At 35.0% G+C, this 13,977-nt stretch overlaps 1 protein-coding gene and 1 long non-coding RNA gene across 2 annotated transcripts in view; both read right to left on the reverse strand.

Moving 5' to 3' along the window:
• The window catches only part of LOC114341943 (atrial natriuretic peptide-converting enzyme), a gene marked incomplete at its 5' end in the record, with an annotated part of 265,571 nt that overhangs the window by 157,733 nt on the left and 93,861 nt on the right, over positions 1 to 13,977 (reverse strand). Inside the window, 1 exon segment of the mRNA XM_050641466.1 lies at positions 2,380 to 2,595. Coding sequence (XP_050497423.1) covers positions 2,380 to 2,595 — 216 coding nt within the window.
• On the reverse strand, positions 6,188 to 8,848 carry LOC126878638 (uncharacterized). Its single transcript, XR_007695718.1, has 3 exons — positions 8,373 to 8,848; positions 8,120 to 8,314; positions 6,188 to 6,369 (listed from the first exon to the last, which is right to left on the reverse strand). It is a non-coding gene; the product is annotated as an uncharacterized LOC126878638 (long non-coding RNA).

A 13,977-nucleotide genomic window follows, 5' to 3' on the forward strand; every position in this document is an offset into this window, starting at 1 on the left:
ACTTGTGTTCACCAACAATTTTATCTTTATTACGTAGATGATCAGTACCAGTATAAGGGTAACCATGTACAATAAACATACATAAATATAATTTTACCCATCCGACAGGAATTTGAAAGGAAGGTTCGTCGAATTTCCCAGAAAACGATAATAACTTACACAGGGCCAATTTTGCCCCTTTAGACTTCTATGGTAGATTTGTTAGAAAAACCATTTAATAAATTTAGTAAACAATATTTTTTTGCGTTAAATAAGTCTTTGTATCAAAATATTAAAAGTCATAAAATATGAAATTATTATTGCCTCAAATAAAAAAAACTACAATAACTTCAAATCGCAACAGGGGCCAAATTGGCCCCTCCGACTTTCTAGTGTTAAATGAATCATGTTTTCTCTGCAACTCTTCAATTTCTAAACATTTGTTTTCAAAGTATGTTTCTTTTGCCGCTCGTATTTTAGTCCTTTTCTCTTTATTAATGCGTTTATACATTTTGATGTTTTGGTTCTTAAATTTGCGTCTTTTTTCCATCAAATTCAAAATCTCATCGTTCATCCACTATTGCTTCTTTTGATTTTTCTCTTTGAAGTTTGGAGTTGAGTTGTTTATAATCGTTTTGATTTGGTTCCAATGATCCTCGATGGATTCTTGTTGTTCGCTATTCTCAAAATTGCTCTCTAAATTGTTTGCAATCCCCTGACTGTTGTTTCTAATAAAATCGGTATCCAGTTTTTTAGAGGATCGTTGTTTTTTATCCGTTAAATTTTTATTTTATTTCGGCTAACAATAGATTGTGATCAGATGGCACATCGGCACCAGGATAGGTTTTTACAGACTTTACTGCGTTTCTGTAACGCTCACTGATAGTTATGTAGTAAATTTGGTTTCTTACGATATTATGGGGGGTATCTGCTGGAGATTTCCACGTATATAATCTCCGTTTAGGTAATTTGAAAAGGTATTCATTATCCATAGATTATGTTCTTTGCAAAAATCTGCGAAATAGTCTCCCCTTTCATTTCTATCGCCCAGTCCATAACATCCAATAATGTTACTTTGTCTGCCTTTTCCTATCTTAGCATTAAGGTCACCCATCAGAATGGTGAGTCTCTAATCTTGAGTTGGTCGGTAACAGTTTTTACATCGGCGTAGAACTTGTTAAGTTCTTCCAGTTCACTTTCCGCTGTCGGTGCATACACTTGTATTAAATTTATGTTTCTGGGTTTCGCGTTCAACTGAATCATTATGACTCGTTCAGATACCTGGCATACCGCCCTAACACATTTGTTAACCTCCTTTGAGAGTATGAATCCTACACCATGACGATGATAATTACTTTCTTCTCCTGCATAATATACTTCATGATCATCCACGTGGCATTGGTCAGATCCGGGCCATCGCATTTTACTGATACCCAGAATTGATATTTGCAGCCTTTTCATCTCTTTTATGGCATTATGTGTTTTTCCTGGTTCATATAAACTCCGCACATTCCATGTGCCTATTCTACAACTTCTCTGTATATCAAATTTGGCCAAGCGGGAGATTCTTCGCACCCCTGCCCCATTTAAGAGGCGCTGCTACTCGGGGCCATCGTTTATTTCTTCAGCCATATTGATTAACCTGGGAAAAATAGTGTAGTAGTCATTCCCTTGGCTTTCTACACCGCTGTGTACACGCTGTTTAAGTGGTTGCCACCGCACCGAGTACTATTCTGTATGGACTGTTCTGGTCTACATGACTTCCGCTCAATACAGATACTGAAAAACCAGCTGCCGATTTCCAGGTTCGATTTTATACAAGCCCTAAAACCAGGGGGCTGCCACCTCCGTCCTCCAGACCGTTGTGAAGACCTTCTTCTCCGCCCTGGATGCCGTTGTGGGCTTCATCCGTGACCCTGGACAGGGGACCCTTAGCAGGTACTAGTTTCCCGGGCCAGAAAACACCTGGAATCTGCAGAAGGCAGGGATTGATTCAATTTCCCTGATAGGACTATCCAAAAGGAGTTCCTACCTGCTACCTGCATTTTAAGTCTATGTTCACTAAATGAAGATCTTGATTTTAGGCTATTTGTTTGTTTTAAAATTTGTTTGGATAAATAGAATTGTTTAAAAACTACTCAACCAATCAGGCTCACCTTTGCACATATGGTAACTACGTAAAAACTCATATTTGAGCTATGTTTTAAATATTTTTTGTTTATTTTAATAATTGTAAAAAAAATGTTTATAACTATTAAAATAAATATTATAAGTAACTCATAGATTGAAATATTGTACTTTAAAAACGTACTTTCTCAGCTCAAATAAATAATGACCACAGTGTATACTTATATTTAAACATTATCTACTAAGTATATAAGAAAAATGATATTGACTTACGGCAATTTCTCTCGTCCTGTCCCCACGGGCAGTCTACTGTTCCGTCGCACAGATGCTCCTGTGTGATACATTTATCGGCTCCACAATTGATCATACCTGGACCACATTTGTGACACTTCAATTCATCAGATTGATCTTTACAGTCCACATGGCCGTCACATTGCCAGTCTTTCGGAATGCAACGCTTTACGTCGCATTGGAATCCAAAGTCGCATACTGGAAAATATTCAATACACATTGTTACAATATCCGTATATTACATCTTTTTCGCTCAAACAAGAGGAAGGGGTTAATCAGCGAGAAAAATATGTGATGGGAGAAAATGTGGCATATATATACAGAGTGTTTCATTAAGAATGTACAATCTCGGAGTTGTAGATTCTATACCTCAAAATATTAAGGATTAACCCAAATCGCTTATATAAAATGTGGCTCCTTATTGAGATACAGGGTGTTTTGTTTAATGATTTTAAAACTATTTTTACCCAGTACTTTAAAACTATCTGACGTATCCCTATAATATTTGGCAGTGTGGCTACTATACACCCTACTAAATTATGATAAATAAATGTTTCTAGCTACTACCAGACAGGGGATAGTGAATAGTTAACCCTTCCCAAATTCTACGCCACTAGGGAATTACTATTTAAGCGCAATTTTTCGATTCTTCAATACTTTCTATTTAAATAAATTACTCTTTATTCGTAACGATAAAGTCATTAGTTTTCGAGATATTTGAAGTTGAAAATGAAACGACACAACTTATTTTGATTAATGTATATATTGTGCTCTTTCATTTTTAACTTCAAATATCTCGAAAACTAATGATTTCATTATTATGAATGAAGAGAACGTATTGGCAATCTATATATTGTGCTAAAATAGCAATTCCGCCAGTGGCGTAGAATTTGGGAAGGGTAAACCATTCACTGTCCCCTGTCGTATCCATGGCGTATCAATATCATACTTGGCAGAAAGTGTAGGTACTGTACACCCTATTAAATTATGTTAAATAAGCGTTTCTGGCTACTACCAGAGGCGTATGACAGAGGAAAGTGACTGGTTGACCCTTCCCAAATTCTACGCCACTAGCGGAATTCCTATTTTAGTGCAATTTTTTTATTGTCCCATACTTTTTATGTAAATAATATCCTCTTCATTTGTAGTGATAAAATCATTAGTTTTCGAGATATTTGTAGTTAAAAATGAAGCGACAAAATACATTAATCAAAATTACTGTGTCGTTTCATTTTTAACTTCAAATATCTCGAAAACTAATAACTTTATCGTTACCAATGAATTACATTATTTAGTGGAGTAGAATTTGGGAAGGGTTAACCATTCACTATCCCCTGTCGTACGCCTCTGGTAGTAGCTAGAAACGTTTATTTATCATAATTTAGTAGGGTGTATAGTAGCCACACTTTCTGCCAAGTATAATAATAATAATAGCGTTTATTGTCCAACAGAATCCATTTACAGGACAAAATATTACACAAAAAAATTAAATAAAATATTAGTAATTCATAGGTACCGATAACACATCAAAAATTTTACAAAACTAAATTTGAACGTAAAGAAATAAATTCTTAATAACCTAGGTAGATCTTGGCCATAGAAATAAGTTGCTTTAAACTGCAGTTAAATATATCGCAGTAAATACTTAAGGCATTACAATAAACAAGAATCTACAGGTCGAGCAAGTCTCGTAAATTTCACGATTGCGAGCCACGCTTCACGCAACCGTGTTTGCGTACTTGTGTTTCGAGTTGCGTGGTCGCGCGCAATCGTACTTGAGACGCTGTGTCAGGTGAGGTGTTTGAAAATTTTGTAACTTGATTGCTTGATTCTGTGGTGTGAAGGTGGTTAAACTTTTGTTTTATTTTTTTTTTGTTTTTGTTGTTGCGAATATATCGCAGAAAGTTTTTAGATGAAGTAATTTTATGATGAAGATAACACAGAAAATACAAGAGGGCAGCATACTTTGCAAAACAACTTGTTACAATTTGAAATCAGCATTTTGTTAAGTTGTTGTCATGCAGGTAAAAAAAGTGACTTTTTAAAAAAATTATATCTTGGAAACTAAAAATTATTTTTATTTATAATTGAAACATGTAAAAGTATACTACTCTCAAAAAAATTTCAGCCAAAAATATTCATTTTTGTAGAGTTGACTGCAATTTTTCGACAACAGCCCTTTTTTGCAGTGAGCAGCATAACAAGTCCAGTCTCATCTGAAATCAAAGTTTCTTGTAGTTTATACCTCTGGCTAGTGAATGAACAAAGGATTTTTTATTAGATGAGGTCATTTTTGTTTTATAAAAAAAACTACTTTAAAAATGAGAAAAATTGGGGTCAAAAATGTGTTTAAACTTATGTAAAATCTTCAAATTTAATTTTTTTTAAATTCCTTCGTTCATATTCTAGCCAGAGGTATAAACTACAAGAAACTTTTTAATTTCAGATGAGACTGGACTTAGTTATGCTGCCAACGCAAAAAAACTTAAACTCTACAAAAATGAATATTTTTGGCTGAAACTTTTTTTGAGACTACCTTAAGTACTATACTTTTACATGTTCCAATTATAAATAAAAATAAATTTTAGTTTTCGAGATATAATTTTTTTAAAAAGTCACTTTTTTTACCCACAAGACCTATGTAACCCCTTAAAAAATGTTTGGAAGAATATGTTTGATGGCCAAGATGCATACATATATTTAGAAGCAAAGTTCCTGATTTCTGTAGTATAATACGTAATACCGAAGAGGAAGTAGCCCTAAGCGCCGGACTCCACTTGCGATTTGTAGTTGTGAAGATTGAACACATTCTTTCAAATAGAAGTCAATCCATGATTATTTAGTCACAAATGGATTGACTTGTATTTGAAACAATGTGTTCAATCTTCCTGATTACAAATCGCAAGTGGAGTGCGGCGGTAATAACACCAAAATATTCCATATAGGTCCATAGAAGGTACACAGACATTGAAAAATTCCTGGAATATCCCCGAAAACATGTTCCCTGAACATCCCAGGAAAATCCTGTGTCAGCATTTTAAACATTACCTGAATGTCTTATTGGAACATTCCATGAATGTCCACAAATGTTCTCTGGACATTCAAAATATATTTTGTAGACATTCCCTGGATATACCAGAAATACAGTGATGACCGCTCTAATAACCGGCAAAATAGCACAAAAGATGTATTAAGTAGTGAGATAAAAAGACATGAAACTAGTCGAGCTGGGAAATTTAGCGATATTAACTTATACATTTAGATTGTATTGATTGTGTACCACCTTCAGACGTATCAGACGAGTTTGGAAACTACCACTGTCACAGTGACAGTTTTAGTTGACATACTCCTCCGATATGTGTAAAGGTGGGATCAATATAACGTAAATTTAAAGGTTAATTTCGCTAAATTTCCCAGCTCGACTAGTTTCATTTCTTTTTATCTCACAACTAAATATGTTGCCCATATTTTGCCGGTTATTAGGGCACTCATCACTGTACATCCTTGCTGATGTGACAATACCTCCTATCTGTTTTTTCATGAGTTTTGTATGAGAGATGGAAAAACATGTTTTAAGGTCACCTCCTGTGTTCATATGTAAGTTTTGACTTGTTTTGTAGTTCATAGATAGTTTAATTTACTACAAAACAAGTCAAAAAATATCATATGAAAACAGGAGGTGACCCTAAGACAAGTTTTTAGTCTCTCTTACAAAACTCATGAAAAAACAGATAGGATGTATTATTACATCACTGACGATATGTGGCCATACCAAATAATACATCCTTGATAAATATAAACATTTTTATTGAACAAAATCTTTTCATACATTTTTTCAATGCAATTTACTGATATTCCTAAATATTTCAAAAAGATGTGTCACATTTGCTTTGTAAACCTTTCTTTTGCCTTTCGTAGCCACATATTCCGTTTCCTTCATGGTTTTTTGTAGACCACTTCTCTCAGCTGATTCTAAAAAAAATAAAATAAATGGTAATTTTTCTATCCTTTACAATTAACAATCAGAAGAAATACTATTTACAGATAATGATATGCATAATAATAATAGGTTTGTTCTAGCATCAGTTTGAAACCATCAGCGAATAGTGGACCAGCGCGAGTAGAGGGGATCGCACTGGTGACTGTATTATGTTCTTTTACTGACCAACTGTTTGCTGATGGTTTTTGACTAGTTTGACTGTTTGCTAGAACAAACTTAATAATAATGAATATTTTGTATTTTGACAATGACATCTGATGTGGAAGTCAAAACATTAATAAAATTATTTTTTCAAGTTAACTTTCACATGCGCGTCTTAAAATTGTACTTTTAATACTTATATCATAAATAACTATTAAAACTATCTTAAGAGGAAACAGTATCGATCAACAGGTAGCGAAAATGTGTTCCAAGATTGCGGCTGTAATTTTGAATATTTTTTCAAGATATTTGACACACATATTCTGAAAAATATATTAATATGTGGAAATTACTTTGTAATTAAATACAATATAAAAAAACGAGCTTGTACCGCCATTAAGAAGAACAAAAAAATACACTTTTTTTAAATACAACTTTTTTATCCGATTTTGTGTTATTTTGGAACTACTAAAATTTTTTATTTCATTGGTAGTTCCAAAATTACACAAAATCTAGGCATTGGATAAAAAAGTTTATTTGAAGAAAGTGTATTTTTTTGTTCTTCTTAATGGCGGTACAGGCTCGTTTTTTAAATATCTTATAATTACAGAGTAATTTCCACATATTAATATATTTTTCAAATTGGGCTCTGTACCGCCATTCTTTATTATTTTACGAATACATGTGCCAAATGCCTCGAAAAAATATTCAAAATTACAGTGACAATCTTGGAACACGTTTTGGCTACCTGTTTATCGCTACTGTATTACCTTAAAACATTGTAATTTGCTAAACCAGTATATTTTACTCTACTACTACTCTACTAGCTACCTCATTTTCCACTGTTTCTAAAGACTTGTTTACATGGGTAGAGTTTTGAGGAGAGTAGAGTAGTGGTAGTACTCTACCAAAAATGGCTTGATACCATTCACATGAGGAGAGTACAAGTATAGTACTGATGCTAGTATAGTGAAACCGATTTTTGTATTTTTAAACACTCTTGATTATAAGTGCACCTTAAATTCTTAATTTTTTGCTGAAGCTCGTTTACTCCAAAGCCCCCTTTGCCATTCTTTCGACGATTTCATCCTCCGCAGCTTGCTGCAAACTTTTATTTCTGTAGTATACACTACCTAAATTCCATAAACACTGGCATTCGCCGTATTATAGCTCTACAAGTTTTAAAGTTTCATCTTCGGTGAACTTCATTTTCACTATTTACACAAAACACAATTCCAGCCAGAATGACAGCACCTCCATGTACTCTCCTACCTACTCTATTCTGCCATAAATGAGCGTGTTCCATGGGTAGAGTGTGCAGCTGAGTAGACATTTTGGCAGTAGTGGTGGTCATAGAGTAGTTACTTTGCCATAGGTTGCTAGTCACTCTACTTTAACTCCAACTATACACTCTACCAGCTATTCTACTGTGCTGAGCATTTTTACAGGTAGAGTTACTCTACTCTATCAAGTACTTGCATCATTACTCTACCCGTGTAAACAAGTCTTAAATCTACTGAATGAAAATCTACTTAATCTTAATCTACTCTTAATGAAAAATGTCTAAAATAATTTACCCACCTAGTATTATTGTAGAATTTAAGACAGTCCAGTGCCTTATAAATAATTTCAATATGAATATTTTTCCCTTTAATTCTCCTTTGATACCACTCCATTTTAGAGTTTGGGGAACTTATTTCATTGTGTTTATAGACCATATTTATTGAAGGAACCCAATCTGGAGATTGTTATTATCGATTAAGTCGGCTGGTTTTCCTATAAGATTAAAATGTTAACATCTTCAAAAATCATTACTGTTGCAATTGTAACTTACCAGATATAAAATGATTACAGCAGACAGGACAGGAAAATTTTCATTTCGCTAGTAAAACCTGTACATTGTATTGCATTTAACCATTGTTGTCTCTCAGATACCTTATTTAGTTCAGTTTAAAAGTGAACTTTATCTTGCATTTAACTATCACAATTACTTTGCATTTCACACTTCAAAACACAACACCAATGAAGCATATTATCTTTCTAAATTAATACTTCCAGAGAAAATGTTAAATTAATCTTTGTACAACACAAAATTACAAAGAAATACAACTAAAATTATCTAAAACTCATTAAGAACAGATAGAATAAGATTTATCTTTTACACCCAGTAGCCATATTGATTTAATTTTGAAAACGATTATATTTAAATTTGGTAAATATAACTCCGCACGACCACGCAACTCGAAACACAAGTACGCAAACACGGTTGCGTGAAGCGTGGCTCGCAATCGTGAAATTTACGAGACTTGCTCGACCTGTAGATTCTTGTTTACAATAACTGCACATGACGAATAGAGGAGAATTCAACATAAGGTTAGTTCTAGCTTGTGTATTTTTGAACGTAATCGAATTTCTTACAGGATAAGTCGGAACGTTAAAATTTATTTGCCGAAGGATATCAGGGCTGTCAATGAGAATAATGAGATTATGTAGTAGCTTGTACAGGAATACAAGGGAGGCATTGATTCGTCTAGATTCTAATGATACTACGTCCAAACCGCTACACAACTCATTATTGCTGATACCCCTCCTAGGGTATATACCAGGGGTGGCCAAGCTCCTTGACAGCCAGAGCCACTTTTCACAGGTAAAAATTTTTCGTGAGCCGCAATTAAAAACGTATTCAAAAACAAAAGATGTGTAGATCTTTGAAACACACCCAGTGATCAAAAGATCCAAAGTTATTAGTTTGGACGACCACTCGTACGAAAACAAACAAAATGAAATAGAGAATGCGAAAAAATCCCCTTACGAATAATTCACTACTTCGGCCTGGGAAAATTTTTTTGAATAGAATCAAAGATCCAAAAACCAGTTCTTAGAAATGTGTTTCGCCCTCTTCAACCTCTCTGGGCTCATCAGTGAAGATAAGAGTTTGAATATCTTCAGACGCATTCCAATCAAAAAACAACATTCGAGACCTAGACGTAGCAGGAGCGTAAATCTACGCTTAATCTGACAATGACCGTCTCAAGTTTTAATTCCCTAATTACTTAAAGTAAAATGTATGTTTTAAAAACAAAATTTATTTATTTAGCGTATGGCTTAAGTATATCACAGAATATATTTAGATTTATGCATTATACAATGCATCACAAACAGATGTCCAATTTTTTTATATATTCGATTGACCCTTCGGTTGCCATTACAAAGTCTATAGGGTCGCCTGTGTATGCTCTGCGTGGGCAGTCCTGAACAATGTGACTGATCGTCTGTCTTGCAGCGCCGCAGTCACAAGAAGGCGAGGGGAGTTTACCCCATCTGTGGAGGGAGTCGACGCATCTTCCACAGTTTGTTCGAATTCGATTAAGGGCTGCCCAAATCTTACGGGGACGTTCAAATTCGCCAGGTTTCCCTATGATGTCCGGTAGACTATGGTAATGCGGATCTGTCCTACTTTCCCAATCTTCTCTCCATCGGGTATTTAAGTCAAAGTTGGATTGCTGCAGCGCTTGAGCAGATTGCAGAGGGGGTAACCTGGATCGGAGACGGTTTCCAAGAATATCGGGGATGTCATTGTGGACTAGAAGCTGGCGACTGTCCATTATTTTGTTATATTCTTTAACCAATGCATGTTCGCGTCGTAGGTTGGGTGGTGCTATATTACTAAGGGTAGGTAGCCACATTGTAGGGGTGGGCTTAAGTGTGCCTGTTATCATACGCATAGTACGGTTTAGTTGGGTGTCGACCAGGTGGGTATGCCTGCTATTTAGCCACACTGGAGCACAGTATTCTGCCACCGGATATATCAGGCCAAGAGCAGAGGATCTTAATGTTGATGCTGTGGACCCCCATGTAGTGCCGCAGAGTTTCTGTATTATATTGTTGCGTGTTTTCAATTTTGCTGCTGTTTTCGTCAGGTGTTCTCTGAATGTGAGCGTTCTGTCTAGAGTAACCCCAAGGTATTTCGGGTATTTATTGTGTTTTAACAGCTTGTTATTAAAATACACTCGCAATTCTCTGTTTGCCAACTTGTTGTTTAGATGAAAAGCTGATACTTCAGTTTTTGTAGTACTTGGCTGTATTCTCCATTTCTTAAGGTATTCGCTGAGGATGGATAAGTCATTCGTGAGAGTGATTTCTGTAGTTTCTAAAGATTGGTGGCTTGTTGCAAGGATCCAGTCGTCAGCATATCCAAACTTCCGAGATTCGGTTTCAGGCATGTCAGCAATATAGAGGCTGAAAAGTAAAGGGGCAAGGACAGAACCCTGTGGAAGACCATTGTTAAGTTTCATCTGTCTACTCGTCTCCTTTCCCATTATAACCTGGAAGGCTCTGTTGGTCAGCATGTTGTCAATGAGGTTAATTATCTTTCTGCAGGGGATAATGCGGGCCAGTTTATATATTAATCCCTGTCTCCAAACAGTATCATATGCTGCTGTTAGATCTATAAATACTGTTGCTGTCTTTTGTTTCTTTTGAAAACTAGCTTCTATAAAAGTTGTTAATGACAGCACTTGGTCCATACAGCTTCGATGAGGGCGGAAGCCAGCTTGTTCAATGGGGACATTTTCTAGTATCCTGTGACTAATTCTGTTGAGGATAAGCTTTTCTAATAGTTTATATACCATGCTGAGTAGAGCTATGGGGCGGTAGTTTTCTGGCTTATCGTTTGATTTGCCCGGTTTCGGAATTGCAATTATCTTTGTTCGCTTAAGTGAGAAAGGAATGTTACCTGACTGAAGTATATCATTAAAGAACATTGCAAGCCACTGTTTCGTGTATGCACCACTGTGTATCAAGAACTCTGGATGGATACCATCAAAGCCAGGTGCTTTACCTGATTTCATTTCTTTCAGCGCATGTGTGATTTCAGAAATAAGTATTCTTGCTGAATATTCGGAGTTCGTTCTGTTCATTTGTTTTAATGCCCTTAAGTCTCTTTTCACGTTGGTAGTATGTGTTCGATCTCGTGGAGCTCTGATATAGATACTATATGGGAGGCAACCTTGTTAGGAGACATTTTAGACTCTCTGGATTCCAGCTGGTTAGCTCCTCCAATTTTCCGCAACAAGGACCATGCCTGTCGGCTTGATTTTTTGAAGTCAAGGTTTTCAACAGGCAACAAAAGAATCTTTGAAACACACTCAGTGATCAAAAGATCCAAAGTTACTGGTTTGGACGACCACTCGTACGAAAACAAACAAACGAATTAGAGAATGCGAAAAAATCCCCTTACGAATAATTCACATAATAATAATTTACGAAGTAGTGGATATGTGAATTATTCGTAAGGGGATTTTTTCGCATTCTCTATTTCATTTGTTTGTTTTCGTACGAGTGGTCGTCCAAACCAGTAACTTTGGATCTTTTGATCACTGAGTGTGTTTCAAAGATCTACATCTTTTGTTTTTAAAACATACATTTTACTTTAAGTAATTAGGGAATTAAAACTTAAGACGGTCATTGTCAGATTGGGCGTAGTTTTACGCTACTGCTATGTCTAGGTCTCGAATGTTGTTTTTTGATTGGAATGTGTCTGAAGATATTCAACCTCTAATCTTCACTGATGAGCCCAGAGAGGTTGAAGAGGGCGAAACACATTTCTAAGAACTGGTGTTTGGATCTTTGATTCTATTCAAAAAATTTTTCCCAGCCCGAAGTAGTGGATGTGTGAATTATTCGTAAGGGGATTTTTTCGCATTCTCTATTTCATTTGTTTGTTTACGTATTCAAAAGGTATGTAAAGAAGGCATGTACAATGTTTTTTAACAGAACTTTTATGTATTGAAAACAGAAATAAAATTACGAAATACTAAAACTTAATTACATTTGTTTTCCTTATTCTTCTTCTCGTTGTCCTATGCCCAATAAGAGAGTCAAATTTTGCTATCACCTATCCATCTTTTACCCATTTCTTCCACGTCTTCCGGTCTTCTTCCTGTATTCGTTCCATCCACCCCTTTCTAGGTCTGCTCGTTCTTCTTTTCCCCTGTCTCTTGGCATCTGTCACCTTCTGTTCTCGTTCTTTGTAGTTATATGTACAAACCAATTCAGGTCTCTTTTTTCAATTTTTTTCTCTATTGGTCCCTGTCTTAGCATGTTTCTAATGTTTTCGTTCCTTTCCCTGTTCAACATTTGTTTTCCTTCTTTTGAATTTGGTGAATAATTTGTGGTAGCACTTCTCAGTAATTCTTTCAGATGCTGGTTAGTTAATACTGATATGTGTTAGGATTTCACGAATTTTAAAATGGAATTAAATGGTCCATACAAGTACGTTGTTTCTAATATGGAAATAATTCGACAAGCATCCTTTTTTAATTTAGAGTATGTACTTCGATTTTGGTACAATTTTCCAAAATTCGGTAATCGGCGTCGACTTATAGTTTTATTTTCGAGCTTGATCTTCTTGCGTCTCTATTAATTTTAATTCTCCAGATGTTGTTTGGGTCATATATTGGTAATAAAAAATTCACCTTATGTACTATGTGTATTTCAAATGAATTCAGAAAAAAATGAAGAGACGATTTAAAATATTTTAAGTCTTCAAATAAATTTTGGACTTCGGTCAATATTCCTTCTGGCTTTTTTATTTACTCATTAAGTTTTTCTAGTTAAATATTGTAACAAATTTTTTTAAGTCGAGTAAAATGACTAAATATACAAATTGGTCTGGAGTGGGTTCATTACTGACTTTTATGTCGCGCCACTCTTAATATTCTTTCGCGCAATTTTCGATTTGTCATATCACTCTTAGCTTGGATGAAAATGGAATTTGTTACAAAGTTGCATTTGGTCTTTTATATTAAATTTGTTGTCAGTAATTTAAAAGACATTCTGAAACACATACGGAACGATAATATATTTTTTTAAATAATAACTCAAAATTGAAAAGGATCTCGGGTACATTTATCGAGAGCCACAAGTAATTCGTCAAAGAGCCGCATGTGGCTCGCGAGCCGCAGTTTGGCCACCCCTGATATATAGGTACCATTAATTTTATAAGACAAAAATTTTAAAAATTTACGCTGTACCCGTTCTATAATTTGGATATGTACATCATAAAATGGTGACCAAATGATAGAGGCATATTAAAGTTTACAGCATACAAAAGTGTAAAACAATAATTTAATGGCCTTAGTATTAGTGAGATTTCGACTATTTCTAATTATAAATCCATAAGATTTAAGTGCTTCTCTAACCTTTATATTAACATATTCAACAAAAGTGAGTTTGTGATCAAATATAACTCCAAGGTCTTTAATTTTATTCAATAGTTTCAGTTCATTGTCATCAATAATATGAAGATGGTATATAGTAGACTGTTTCCTGGAATAACTAACTACTTTGCACGTACTGGCATTAAGATTCAGATGATTTTCCTTACACCATTCATGTACGCGGTTCAGTTCACTCTGCAGAAAATGACAATCGTTAAG

This window comes from Diabrotica virgifera, chromosome 10 (assembly GCF_917563875.1).
Source record: "Diabrotica virgifera virgifera chromosome 10, PGI_DIABVI_V3a".
In the NCBI taxonomy this organism is placed as follows: domain Eukaryota; kingdom Metazoa; phylum Arthropoda; class Insecta; order Coleoptera; family Chrysomelidae; genus Diabrotica; species Diabrotica virgifera.